We start from the raw sequence: 14,872 nt of genomic DNA, 5'->3' as shown, positions 1-14,872 counted from the left end.
TTTGCGCAGTTTTAAGTAACTTTGTATTAGAAAGTTTCGAAGTTTACGGATTTTCGTGAAAAGTTGATCCTTTAGAAAAAGGAATTTGGTATATGGACTTAGTGTTTGCTGAAAAAACGTCTTTTAATAAAATGTTTTATTGCTTTTGAAAGAAGTTTTAGTAGATGTCGAATAATATTTGTAATATTTTATAAGTGTTTCAATAGTTATGTTGAATACAAAATTTTGTGAGCAATGGTTTTGTTGGACCGATTAAGTTGATGAGTAGCATTTCGTGAAATTTTGAATGTTGGGGAATAAGTGTTTATGGTAAAAGCTAAGAATTTTGTGTGTGCGAGTGATGTGAAAATAAATTATAGAATAAGAGGTACGTTTAAATAAATGAAGCATTTTGAAATAAATGATAAATGATTTAGGTATAAACATGATTGTGTTTACATAATATAGCCTATTAGAAGAAAGCATTGGTAACGATCACCTAGGTAAGGGAATCACCCCTAACTCGTTGGTGAGGTCGTTGTAAGGTGAGAAATAAAGCGGAGTTAATCGTCAAGGTAAGGAAATCACTCCTATCTCGATGATATGTCTCCACTCGTTACAAAAGTGTAAATAAAATTACGTGAAAATATGCATGCAGATAATGTATAATCGTATGAAAAGTAACAGCATGATGCATGCGCAAAAGTGAAATCTCAAAATGGTTCAAAATTGGCAAAAGATCGAAAATAATAAAGCGTGAGTTTGATAAAAGGAAGCTCGGATGGTTCCAAAACGGAACGTTGACTAACCAAAGTGGTCGAAAAATCTTTCGAGTTTGGGGAGCATGCTTTGGCCTAATAGGTGGAATACTCTCGCCGACAAGTCGGTTAACGGTATTTACCCTTCCGGTTACTACATGTCCCAAATCAATCGAAATTTCGAGACTTGGCGGGATTTATGAAAAACAAAATATCAAGGAGTGGAACTAGTCGACAAGGTGCGGGTTTCACCCCTAACTTGACAATTTCGTATCCTAAGTGTGGTTGGTACTCGTCGGGTCAAAATTTAATTTCGACATGTTGACGAGGGTCCACTAGAATTTGAAATTTGAGATTTACCATTAAGATGTGGATTTCACTCCTAGCTTAATGGTGATATCTCGTGTAAAAAGAAGAATAGGTAGATTGTGAGTCGTTCACCAAATTGTGGGTTTCACGCCTATTTTGGTGAATTCGTCTCGAGTGTTTACGGATTTAGAATAGTCGAGTAAAATGCATGAGGGAAAGAGTATGTTAAAGGAATAAACAACAAATATAAACGCACAATGAAGCATATTAAGAATAGCACATAATGAGTGGGATAATAAAACATGTATTAGCACATAATAAAGCAAGTATAGCATGTCAAGTGTTAACACATAAGCGCCATATATGCTTAAAAGATCAAAAGAGAATGAATAAGAGCAAATAAGGTAGCATGCAAGTAGTTTCAAGTAAAACATAAGAATAAGGCTCTAAAACTATAGACTAGGCTAAAGCATTCCTACTTTTCCTAATTCCCTATAGTTATGGCTCTGATACCAATCTGTCACACCCCAACCAATGGCGGAAACATCGGGATGAGACGAAGTGTGAAGATTGCTAGAGACATCATAACGCTATTTGTGACAATATTTAGAAAAATCCCAATTTCATTTCATAACTTCAAATAGTCAACAATACAAGAAATTCAAATACAACAAGTTTAACAAAAATAACATGATAACATAACAAAATTGATACAACATATTAAACCCTAACGTCTATATGTGTATCTAGGCATCAACGCTACTTCTTTTCTTAGCATCTTCCTCATCAACCTGTAACATGTTTAAAATAATTCAATGCAAATGCAAAGGCGAGTATACAAGTTTGATACGTACATAGCAAAAGATAAGTCTTGAACAATTCCTCATAGCAAGCATGTGATTCAAGATAAACATTTAAACATGGCATGTGTCTAACATATCAAACCAAGGAAACGCAATATGCTCATGACATTACCGATGATAAAGGGCGGGTCGTTAATCCTATAGCGCTACATATGTCACGGTTTGGCTCGTACGAAGTTAATGATAAATTCAACACATAAGTTTCACCCAAGTTTAAAGTATCAAGCCATCACGTATACAAGCATGTTATAGGAATGTTCATGTGTTTAAGCAAAATGTTCATGTGTAAGTTTTTGATAAGTAAACATGTTACACCCTAAAAGTGGTAAAAGTAAAAAGGGGGAAATACGAGTATACTCACGGTTTACAAGTTGTGACTTGAGAATTCGAGAGCAAGTTGGTGGTTGAATTAGCTAGTTGGAGCACCTTGTTTCTCTACACAAGGAAACAAAGCGTATGAGCTTGGGGAATTCGGAAGATTCGGAATTTAAGTGACATGAAAACGTTATAAAATATTATATCAAAATACTCATCTTCCCATAATACACTTGCATGGCACTTGGTAATCACGAGGGTTATAATGATTTCATGAGTTGAACACTCATAAGAATCATAGCAAGGTTTAGGTCCTTAGATGATTATCCTACTACTTTGACAAATGAATATGATTTCAACATCAAAGGTTCGAGTGTACATAGATAGTATTTAGGTTGTATAATATACACATATTATTAAGTCCAAATGTTCAAGTATTCAAGTAAGAGGTAGAAGATTACATCTTCATTTAGGTACCTCAAGTTGAGTCGTATGTGTCATGGATGGGGTAGGAAGACAAGACTTCCATTTAGGTACCCCTTTGATGTTCACCACTATACTTGATGTAAAAACAACCAAGGAGGGTCATGAACTAAGGTCATTACAAGTATGTAAAGTAAACTAACTAGTAGAAATCATCAAATCACGTGAGGATTGTAGGTTTGGGACAACCCAAGTTGTTCCAAAATCACTCATGTATCAAAGGCTATGTTTGACATGATTTGTGGGTTGAAACCCTAAACAAAACACCAAGTTTATGAGGTTTAATCCTCTGATTTTAAATGTCTCAACCTTGTTTTTAAGCTTAACCAACCATGGGATAAGTTGTAAGCATTAGGACATAGGTATGAGATGTGTTGAACACAAGTTACATAGGTTTAAACAAGTTTTTTGTGACAACTCGTACTTTAGACTTATCTTGTAACGTTACATGCTTATGTGTGCTACATTATTTGGTTTAATGTTATGGGAGTGTATTTATTATGTTAAGATTATGTGATTTATTGAATGATATTATGTGTAACGTGTATTGCATGCTTGTATGTATGTATCCAAACGCACAACACCACTCGAACGCACAAGGCCATTGGGCCGTATTGCTTGTACTCGGAACACATAGGCAACCCAATAAGGGATTCGGCCCACTCCTTTTGCACGTATAACACATGGGGATAGGGTATACCCCTCATATTTTGGCAAAACACTGTCACACAAGAAACCCTACTCTCTTTCTCTCCTCTCAAACCCGACGACAGCCACAACTCTCTCTCCCTCTCGAAGCTCTTGACTTGGCCGATTTCCTTTTCTCCTCTCAATCCGGTTAGTGATTAATGTTATTGATTGTATGTTGATGTTATTAGAGATTTTTGCTTGATAACCGAGGATTCTTGTTAACATGGTTGCTTTTGATAATAGTTAATAGTGTGTTGTTAATCGGCTCAAATGTATGGTTAATGTTCACAAAAATCGGATTGTACGATATAAATCAAATGGTAATTGATGATGCTTGAAAAATCAGTCGATGTGCTATAGGTTTCGGGTTGAATGTGATGATGCATGCTCCTGTAAATCGTTATGTTATTGTTCATATGTTTAGGTTAGGGTTCATAGGAATTCGTGACAGATTTGCTTGTTTGATCGAAATCTATCATGTTTTGAAACTGATAACTTGTTAATTGATAAATGGTAAGTATGGAAACCTTGTAATTGATTGGCAAGATTTATGTTGTAACCGATTTAGCTTGATTTCCGGGATAATAAAATCAGTCGCACAAGACCTCCTGTCGCACAAGAGGTCCAATCACACAAATCTGATCCGAGCGCACAAGAGGCCAAACGCACAAGGCTTCATATCGCACAAAGTGCCCGGATCGCACAAGAGCTGCTCACTCGCACAAGGTTACTGGACCGCACCGGTTGTTGTAAAGTAGTTGGGCCGCTCAGCCCAAATTAAACCGCACAAGCCTATATCCAGTCGCACAACCCAAGCAGATCGCACAAGTCTGCTTGGATCGCACAATGTCACTTATATGTTACTAATTGGGCCGAGTACATTGGGCTTATATCTTTAGTCGCACAAGACTTTATGTTGGGCCGGGTATACTTATGGGGCCGAATAGACTATTTAATTACTAATGTTATTTGGGCCGGGTTAGTGACCAATCGCACAACCCATTGTGGATCGCACAAGCCTTGCAGATCGCACAAGGGGTTGGGCCGATTGTTAATGAGCCCAATTGTTTAGTCGCACATGTTTGAATATGTTAAACACCTGATTAACTAGAAAATGCTGCCATGATCTATACGTGTTACTTGAGTGAAACCTACGTGCATTACTTGAAGTCAAAACCTGACTTGTGTGGTAACCCTGTTAGGACGTGTTGACCAACCTTAGTTCAAGAACTCTTTTCTTTGTGTATCTGCCGAGCAACCCAAGGTGAGTTCACACAGCCAAGGCATGGGATTCCCAGGGTGGGAATGGGATTGGATGATTATTACGTGCGTACCTAGTTAATGGAACCTAATGATATAGTCCTCAGGGTGAGGATGGTAAATGATAAGATACGGCTAGACTAGTATACCTACTTGAACTGATCTTCGCACACACGCCAAGGGTTGGCTGCGATAATTATGACTGATCTTCGCACACATGCTTCGGGGAGGCTGCGAACTATAGAAATTAAATCTTCGCAAGGAATGCCAGGGTGGCCGCGATACCAATATACATAGTCTAGGATATTTGGGAGTATTAACCCAAATCTTCGCATACATGCCGAAAGGGCCCGCGATGGAAAACCAATACTATACATGAACAATGAACGAACATAATACGACTCATATAATTACTATTACTGAACTTACTTTCTGTGAACTCGCTCAACTAGTTGTTGACTCTCTGTTGCATGCCTTGTAGGACCTTAGGTACATTATGGAGCTTGCACAGGGAGGAGCAGGTCGTTGTGGGCAAAGGATCGTGAATGCTATTTGAACTTATAACTTATTTTGGGTTTTCATTATTATGCTTCCGCTACTTAAACAAAGTTTGGTTTTGAACATCAATCATGCCGTGATGATTTACTTTATCTACTTTTATTATTAAATGCTATGTTTGATATGATTGATGGCTTGATCCTGGTCATGTCACGCCTCCAAGCGGTGGTACTATGCGTGTGGATTTTGGGGGTGTGACAGATTGGTATCAGAGCCATTGGTTATAGAGAACTTGGTTTTAATATAGGGAAAACGTTTTTATTAAAACCAGACTATAACCAGAACAGTGCTCTCAACGATCCACAACGACGCTTCGCTCCACGTGCAAGACTCGACATCCTAGGTAATAAGGTTTATGTTTATTGCCCGCATGCTAGAAACGTATAGAACTTTGCTCGTAGTACACTTAGATACACATAACTTTATTACATGAGAATACCTACGTGCTTACACTTTTCTTTCATCGCCCTACTCGCGAACCACTCTCACTTACGTTACTTTTACTATGAAGATCATGTCTGGACGAATTAACATGACACAAGCCCAGCTAGAGGCTCTCGTTCAAGCTCAAGTTGCTGCGGCACTTGCAGCTGCTCAAGCAGGTAGTATATCCTGTAGTCATGACTTACACTAGGATCTTTAGATCCTACACTCCTAAACTAGCCCTTGTATTTAAACTTTGCCCTATTCGTACACAATAGGTCAACCAGCGCAGCAGCAAGTTTGCACCTTTAAGAACTTCATGGACTGTCGTTCAAGTACTTTCAGCGGCACAGAGGGGGCAGTGGGACTCCTCCACTGGTTTGAGAAGCTGGAGTCAGTGTTCGAGATGTGTGAATGCCCTGAGGCTCGCAGGGTGAAATACGCCACTGGCACGCTAGAAGGAATAGCACTAACTTGGTGGAACGCCCAAGTTCAGATCTTAGGGTTGGCAGCTGCTAACGCCACACCCTGGAACGAATTCAAGGAACTTATCAAGCGTGAGTACTGCACAAGGGATGATATCCACAAGTTGGAGAATGAGTTTTATCACTTGAAGATGACGGGGTCAGAGATAGAAGCTTACATGAAGCGATCGAACGAACTGGCTATTTTGTGTCCTACCATGGTAGACCCTCCCATCAAACGCATCGAGTTGTACCTCAAGGGTCTAGCCTCAGAAATTCAGAGCCATGTTACATCGGCTAACCTCGACAATATCCAAGACATCCAGCGTCTTGCTCATCGCCTCACGGATCAGGCGGTGGAATAGAACAAGTTGCCCAAACGCATCAGTGCTACCACTTCAGCCGCTACTCCCACTACACCCAGTGACAACAAAAGAAAGTGGGATGGGGATTCCAGCAGGGGATCAGTTTCCGTTCAGTCTCAAGCACAGCAGCGCAGGACGAATGACTACCAGAATTCGAGTCAGCAATCATCTGGCAGTCAGGGGCAGGGTGGATACCGGGGAGTTCACCCACTATGTAACAAGTGTAACAGGCACCACAGTGGAAGGTGTCGCAAAGAACGTTGTCAGAGATGTCTCAAGCTAGGGCACGAAGCCAAGGATTGCAGGAGCTCACGACCTGCGAACCAGAATCAGCAACTTCCACCATCAGTTCCTCAGAACCCACAGCAGCAGCAGCCACAGCATGGAAACCGGGGATGTTTCCAGTGTGGGGCAGAAGGTCATTACAAACACGATTGTCCTCAGTTGAACCAGAATCAGAATCGCAACAACAACAATAACCAGGGCAACGGGCACAACAACGGTGGGAACAACAACAATAATGGCAACGAAGCTAGGGGACGCGCTTTTGTGCTAGGTCGAGGTGACAGTGAACGATCCCAACGTAGTTATGGGTAAGTTTCTCCTCGACAATATTTATGTTACTGTTTTATTTGATTCGGGCGCGGATACAAGCTATATTTCTGTGAAAGCTAGTAAATTGTTAAAACGTACATCAACACCTCTAAACACCAAACACGTCGTAGAACTAGCTAATGGTAAGAGTTTAGAAGCCACGCAGATAGTCAGGGGTTGTGGTATCGTCTTAGCCGGTCAAACCTTCTCCATCGATCTTATTCCCATAGTCTTGGGAAGTTTTGATATCGTTATCGGGATGGATTGGTTGTCCCAACATCAGGCAGAGATCTTATGCAGTGAGAAGATCATTCGTATTCCACGTTCTGGTCAAGAACCTCTCGAAGTTCAAGGTGACAAGAGTGGTGCTGTGGGTGACATTTAATCCTCTGATTTTAAATGTCTCAACCTTGTTTTTAAGCTTAACCAACCATGGGATAAGTTGTAAGCATTAGGACATAGGTATGAGATGTGTTGAACACAAGTTACATAAGTTTAAACAAGTTTTTGATGAACATAAAAACAAACAGAAAGTTTATGGACAATTTCGGGGCATTTTCAGGTCTGATTTCTCCAAGGAGAAGTCTAGGAATCGAACCCCATGATTATCCAAGTAAGTAGGAAAAAGAATCAAGTGATTTCGTTAAGAAATGAGTGAGTTATGCTCATTTTCGTGAAGGGGTGTCAATCTGCTCTAACCTTTGCTTTCAGCTACGGTTTGGAGGATGTTTTGAGAGTTTTTAGTGTTGCAAAAGTGGTAGAGAGGCTGGTTATAAGTGGTATTTATAGGGGGAAGGATTAGGGTTTCAATGGGTTGGGCTTTGGAAGTGTTTAGAAGGGGTTACACCTTGAAACTAGCCCACAAAACCCAACTATATGGGGCTGAATTTTGCTGAATTGGGGCTGCCATATTTCTTTACTTTTTTTTTTATTTTTAAAACATTATAATGAGTAATTTTGTTAATTAAGTTGTGTAATAATATGCAACAATGTTTCCCCTAACTTGTAACAAGGTGAAATATGAAATAAAACATGATTTAACTAGGTAAAAAGTGTAATATACAAGTATGTAACATGTTTGTAAGTGACAAGTATATGTCACATTTTAGATGATTAACCGTTGTATAAATAAGTATATTATTAGGGGTTTTTAGGTATCAACAATTTAAGGACAAGCATGGACATGCACCGTGAATAAGTATCGTATAAGTATGAATTACAAATAAGGATTCGATGTACAATGAATTCCAACGTATGAACATGTATGAATATGTAGATGGTGAATTTAAAGAAATACGAATTTTATTTATGATCCAAGTCTCGGATTTTACAACGAAAAGACGACTACAATAATACAAGATTTCCAAAAATAGCATTACAAGGCGAGCTTTCTAATTATGGAAAGTATGAAAAAGCAGGGCGTTACAATCAATTACAACCATGAGTCTGAGCTTCTTATTATTTAGAGTAAACTGCCATTTTGGTCCCTGAGGTTTGATCACTTTTGCCACTTTAGTCCAAAACTCAAAGCTTTTGTATCTGGGTCCCTGTGGTTTCAGTTTTATTGCCATTTTCGTCCAAAAGTGAAATCATGTCATATTTGTCTTATAAAATCCTGCTATTTTGTCCTTTTCCTCAGGGGCAAAATGGTCATTTTAATTTTTATAAAAAAGTTAAAGAATATATTTAATTAAGTGGGCCACACTATTTTATTAAACAATAATTAAAAATAATAAATAAAAAACTAAAAAAGTACTGATGGGTCACACTTCATCTAATTTAATTCCCACCCCTCCCCCACCCCCACCCCACTCACCTTACCTTTTCTTCTCCAGCAGTCCGGCATCGGTTTATGTTCCCGTCGGGAAACCCACCTCGAACCCCACACTTACTCCTTCCATGATCTCCTTCCATCCTTCATCTACCGCCTTTGCATTACCACCACTGGAGAAATTTCTCTGACACCAGACGCGAATCCTTGTAAATGTTCTCTGACACCCTCCAAAATCAGACTCAAAATCTCAGGGATGACTTTCTGTTTAGTCATGATTTGGGTGATTAAGCTGAATTGCAGATAAGGTTTTTGTTAAAATTCCTCAAAGAAATTTTATTTAGAGTTTTGACTAAATTCGTTTACAAATCCCTACGCACAGACTCAATATCTCATTTTTCACATCCCTAGTTAAGTAAAATAGTGTTAAGTAAAATAGCCCAGATTGATAAGTCTCTATGTTAGATTTATCAATTTAATTCAAGGATTTGGTGGTTTGGTTGATTTAAGCTGAGTTGAAGGTAAGTTTTTTTCCTTAAAGATAAAATTTTGGGTTTTGAATAAACTAATCGCCAAAAATGAGTTTGGGGAGGCGGAGAATGATGTTGGAGGGTGATGGACTGATGGTAAAGAGTGATGGGGTGATGATCGTAAAGGTGCTGTTTTTTAACAAAAGTTTGCCGTCATACGCTGTGTGGTAGAGGTCGGTTACCGGATGACGTCACGGGTTACCGAAAATTAAAGGTGGAAGACTGGTGGGGTTGCCGGAACGAGGGAGACAGGATTGGTTGTTGGGTTGTTTTATTGTTTAATAAAATAGTGGGACCCACTTAATTAAATATATTCTTTAACTTTTTTTATAAAAATTAAAATGATCATTTTGCCCCTGAGAACAAAGGACAAAATAGCAAGATTTTATTAGACAAATATGATGTGATTTCACTTTTGGATCAAAATGACAATAAAACTGAAACCACAGGGACACAGATGCAAAAGGTTTAAGTTTTGGACTAAAATAGCAAAAGTGACTAAACCTTAAAGACCAAAATGGCAGTTTACTCTATTATTTATAATGAATTTGATTTTTATCTTACAATTTGCTTAATAAAATTATTAAGAATTATTTACTCTACGTTCGTTAGTTACAGAATGTCGTCTTCAACCGAAGACATTAACATATATCAACAACTTTTCACTCGAAAAGTTGTTGGAGGATATTGTTGACTAAGACCGTCATCTCACTGAAAAGCTAAACAAACTAATAGAGAGGGTTGCGAGCATACATAAAACTCAAACCAAACTACAAGTCTCAATTGACACGCTTGATGCGTGTTATGAAGGCAAAAATGATGCTAAAGGCTATATTTGACATAAGTTTGTAGTTGTTCACAAAATTGATTGCAAATTTTGTAGTTGGTATACAATCAATGTTATTATTATGAAGTTTCGTAGATTAGGTTTTAAAATGTTTTGTTGTAAATTTACCTTTATATTAATGTATAATTAACTACCGTTTAATTATGGCACTTGACAAACACGTGACATACCTGTGGGTAAAATAATAGTATTATAAATCACAAACTTTAAACAACATATGCAAATCCACACATTATGTCTTGTAACATGTTACATTAGTTATCTTATTCTAATTATAGAATTTCATTGGTGTGGTTCAATCGTGAATACTCATAACCATCCTTCACCTCAGCACAACGTCAACATCCCCTTCCACCATCACTCTCCTCCTCTATCTAAGAGTGTGGTCACTATATCCTCTACTATCCCCTCCTTTTTTATTTAAAATACATAATTACAAACATAATTTTCAAATGGTCAATCTTGTGGGCATCGTGGAGATTTCCACGACCTTCACGCTTCACCAATGGGCTAAGCAGGAGGATGGACAACAACTGGCACAAGTTTAAGGACACTTTTCCGTTTAACAGTTGCACCAAAAGCTTCAGTCATATCAAGATCTTGACTTTTCATACCCTCATTTGCTAACTTCCAGTCAAAATGATAAAGTAAAGAGGCAAGTGGCAGCTCAATATTAGCTAATCCAAATGTTATACCTGGACATATTCTCCTTCCAGCACCAAAAGGTATATACTCAAAATCAAGCCCTTTATAATCTACTGAACTATTAATAAACCTTTCTGGATTAAATGTTTCCGGTTCTTTCCAATACTTTGGATCTCTACCAATGGCCCACACATTCACAACCACTTTAGTCTTCATTGGAATCTCATACCCATTGATTTCACATTTCTCCCTGTTTTCCATAGGCAACATCAATGGTGCAGGAGGGTGTAATCTTAGAGTTTCTTTGATAACCATCTTTAAGAAGTCCAACGAGTGGATGTCGGTTTCATCGACTGTTGGCTTTTTGCTGAAAACTCGTCTGACCTCGGATTGTGCCTTCTCCATTATGCTTGGGTTCCTTAGCAGTTCTGACATTGCCCATTCTATGGTCGTTGATGACGTGTCACTACCGGCAGATATTACATCCTGAGAGAATGATTAGCATGGTTTAAAAATATAGAAACTTAGGAATCTGGATATGAAAGGAGTCATAAAGATTAGTCATCAGAGGTGGCAAGATGGGTGAGTTGGGTAAAAGGTCAAAAACAAGTTTGGTTTGAAATGGGTAATTTTTAGTACGCGTCGAAATGAGTGTGTATATTGTTGTATGTATTAAAAAAACAATTGTATGCGACTTTATATGATCCATTCAGTTTTTAATAAAACTTCGGATTGACCCTTTTGATAAAGATAACCCCAATAGACCAAAACTGCCACCTCAAATAAAGATAAAGATTTACTAACCAAGATAATAGCTTTGACATTATCAATAGTCAACGGAACTTCAAGATTGCCATACTCCTGGACTTTCAGAAGCACATCTCCAAGCAAATGATCCGTGTCTCCTTTACCTTCTTCACGTGTTTTATTATGTTCTAGAATGATGTCATTCAAGATCTTATCAATTCTCTGATGAATCTTTTCGAGTTTCGGCCTATACCCACTGAAAAAGGAGATGACTTTAGAAGAAGGATAGAGGTCAGTAAGTGTAAATCCACCGGATAGCCCTATTGCTTCATCAATGATTGATATCAGGGCTTCTTGATGCTTCGACTTCTTTCCAAATACTGATCTTGTAGTAATCCCATATGTTAGTGCATAAATAAGTTCACTTAGATTAATTACAGATCCTGATTGTTTAAAGATCGTGTCGATGAGATTAGAGACCTCTTGTTCTCTTATTGGTCTAAGTGCCTGCACATGTTTTGAACTTAAAAGCTCTGTATTGCAAATCTTTCTGAGTTGTCTCCAATAATCTCCATAAGGTGAAAACATAATATTTGTGGATTTATAAGATATGATATATGAAGCAAGAAGAAAAGGGCGATTAGCAAAGTTTATATCGTGAGTTTTCATAACCTCTTTTGCAGTTTCTGCTGATGAGGCGATGATGGTGGAATTCTCTCCGAGTTGTAGGTGCATCAACGGTCCATATTTCTTTGCTAAGTTCCCCAAAGTATGATGCGGAAGTGGGCCTGGAACATCAAGAATGTTTCCTATGAGAGGCAGCTTTCTTGGCCCAGGAGGTAGATTGGGAGTTAAATTATTTGTTCTACATTGCTTCAAGATTTTTATTACTAGCAACATGAAGAGGAATGTGAAAATGGTTTGAAAAAAAGGGAAATTGTACTCCATAGAGGAAATGAGTCTGTGATCAGTTTACGTGTTTAACCATCATAATATGAATAACCATCTTCTTTATATGTTATGAATATCTCGATATTATCGAAATAGACAAGTTTGTTTCAAAAGTTAGTGATTAACAGGATGTGTATGCCTAAGAAAGAACAAAAAATGCAGGCATAAGATTCGTTTATGCATGTAAACATCAACACTAAAAACCAAGAAAGAAACTACGATGAAGGATAATACATGGATATCGCAGCCATATGTTGATTATAAAATTCATGTGTGCCAAGTGACCTGGCAAAAATTACAAGGGCATAGGACGAGAAAATGAGACAATGAACATGAAGCAACATTCTCGCAATATAATAACCACAACTTACTAGCAGCCACCATTCACAAGAAAAATATGTTATAGTTGCTGTATAATAATCAGATACTACGCAAATATTAATTAACGACCTGGAATTTACAAAAATAATTATATTTTTTCTATAAATAGCCGCTCAACTAACAACATGATCCGTCATGAATGGGTCAATTTGAGTGGTGTTTTAACTCAAAGGGGCAAAAACAGGTAACTTTGGCAAAAACATTGTTCCTAATCACAGCGGTCTCCCCAATCACCAACCCAGTAGCATGATCAAACAATATCCCCATCCCAATTTTTGCTCCCGGGTGAATATCCAACACAATGACTTCAGAAACCCTATTCTCTATTGTAACTGCAAGAATCTTCCTATCTTGTGACCATAGTGTGTATACGAAACCCGTTAAAATTCAAGAAATGTACACTGTACATAACTAACACAAGTAGTGTCCCTTTCTATCATAGCCTTCAGATCATGTTTCACAGCTGCAATAATTTCTGGATCCTCTGTAAGCACAAATTTTTTCACAGCCCTCAAATTATCAAAGACGTCAACGTGTCATCATTATTGATTAAATAGCCAACAAGTAATGTCCTTACAAGTACAAACTAACACTATCATTTGCTAACCTCATATAGTGGTGTGACGATTCCTAGGGGATTGTTTGATTTACAATGATGACGTTTGATTGGCCCATACGTGCCAAGAGCATACAACCAATGATTTTTTATCAACTTATAACATCTATTTCCCCAACTATAAATAAGTCTTTAAACTCAAAGGTAAGGGGTAATGCAATTTGTAACTAGCCTTTCCCCTTCTAACTTGATTGTGTAGTCTAATACTAAATTTAGAATTTTTTATTGTTTACCATGTATTAATAGTACCGTGTATGAAAATGACTTTATTATTGATGTGTCTAAAAGACAATACAATGCTTAAAACCCCAATTTTGGTAGTTGTATATTGCAATTTCACCTTGAATTGGTTAATTGTTTGTGTGTTGGTGTTTGTAGGTCCTGTAGTTAAAAAGAAGAATTTCCAAGGTCAACGACGAGCTTATTGAAGATTTCAGAAGATGCTAGATTTGAGCTGTAACACCTCGAATTTTTGTGTCCAATAATGTGTTAACACGTGTCATTTGATTACACGTGGCATCTATAATAAATAAAGGACTAATTTTGACAAACCTTGAAAGTATATAAATTCGAGGATTATAAATATCAACAAGGGTAAATATACTGTATAGTAACCCTAAATAATGCTTGTACCTTCAAACGAATAAATCATAGATCGTACGGAAGCGAAACACGGAAGAAAGTGAGAGATTACGAACTACAGGGGTTAACTGTGTCAACATGTTTAATTATACCTCTGAGTGACCCTTTAACGTTCCCAAGGCTTCGTAACAGTATTATACACTCACTAGAATATAATGTATAAATTCCGCGAAATTCCGTCTTAAAACGAGAAAGTTATACTCGAATTCGTATGAGAAGGGTTAAAAGCGTCAACAGTGAAAGTTAAGGCTTTCCAAATAATTAATAAACTAACCGGGGACTTTATAATGCGGGTAAATAACACGAGGCCCCTATCGGTAAATAACCGAGGGCCAAACCGCAAGGTTATCCCTTCAAACCCGAAAGGTCAGGTAAATCATTACGAAAGATTTCGTTATTAATTACCGGATTCTGATAATCATTACAAAAGATTTTAAAAATCTGAAAAACAGACCTCTCGCGACCCGCGTGAAGGTTAAGCTTAAGTTGAGGCGGGCCGCGAGCCTCCTCAATAATACGCCTGATTTCTTAAACTCAGGCGACCCGCGTAAAAGTGCATGGGAACTCCCATGCGGGTCGCGTGGGACGCCCAGATGCAGAATGTTAGTAACTACATGCCTTTTGGAGCTTATGAACGACCAAACAATCAATCAATGAGGCATGGGTGCCCCCTACTCGACC

The 14,872-nt window shown here is 38.0% G+C and overlaps 1 protein-coding gene across 1 annotated transcript; it reads right to left on the bottom strand.

Annotated features, from left to right (window-relative positions):
• Window positions 1–10,500: 10,500 nt before the first annotated feature.
• Window positions 10,501–12,549, bottom strand: LOC118483926 (cytochrome P450 71D10-like). Its single transcript, XM_035979708.1, has 2 exons — window positions 11,659–12,549; window positions 10,501–11,340 (listed from the first exon to the last, which is right to left on the bottom strand). Exons 1-2 carry the CDS (start codon window positions 12,547–12,549, stop codon window positions 10,720–10,722), a joined length of 1,512 nt encoding a protein of 503 aa, XP_035835601.1. The 3' UTR covers window positions 10,501–10,719.
• Window positions 12,550–14,872: the final 2,323 nt, after the last annotated feature.

The sequence above is a fragment of the Helianthus annuus genome, chromosome 11 (genome assembly GCF_002127325.2).
Source record: "Helianthus annuus cultivar XRQ/B chromosome 11, HanXRQr2.0-SUNRISE, whole genome shotgun sequence".
Lineage (NCBI taxonomy): Eukaryota > Viridiplantae > Streptophyta > Magnoliopsida > Asterales > Asteraceae > Helianthus > Helianthus annuus.
The sequence above is the reverse complement of the archived record's forward strand: the minus strand, read 5'-3'. Positions and strand labels throughout refer to the sequence as shown.

Bases quoted from the DNA above. Each gene is read 5' to 3' on its own strand.
- LOC118483926 (XM_035979708.1), bottom strand. From the start codon at position 12,549: ATGGAGTACAATTTCCCTTTTTTTCAAACCATTTTCACATTCCTCTTC. The intron at 11,341-11,658 runs GTTAGTAAATCT...TCATTCTCTCAG, and splicing joins ATGTCAAAGCTATTATCTTG to GATGTAATATCTGCCGGTAG.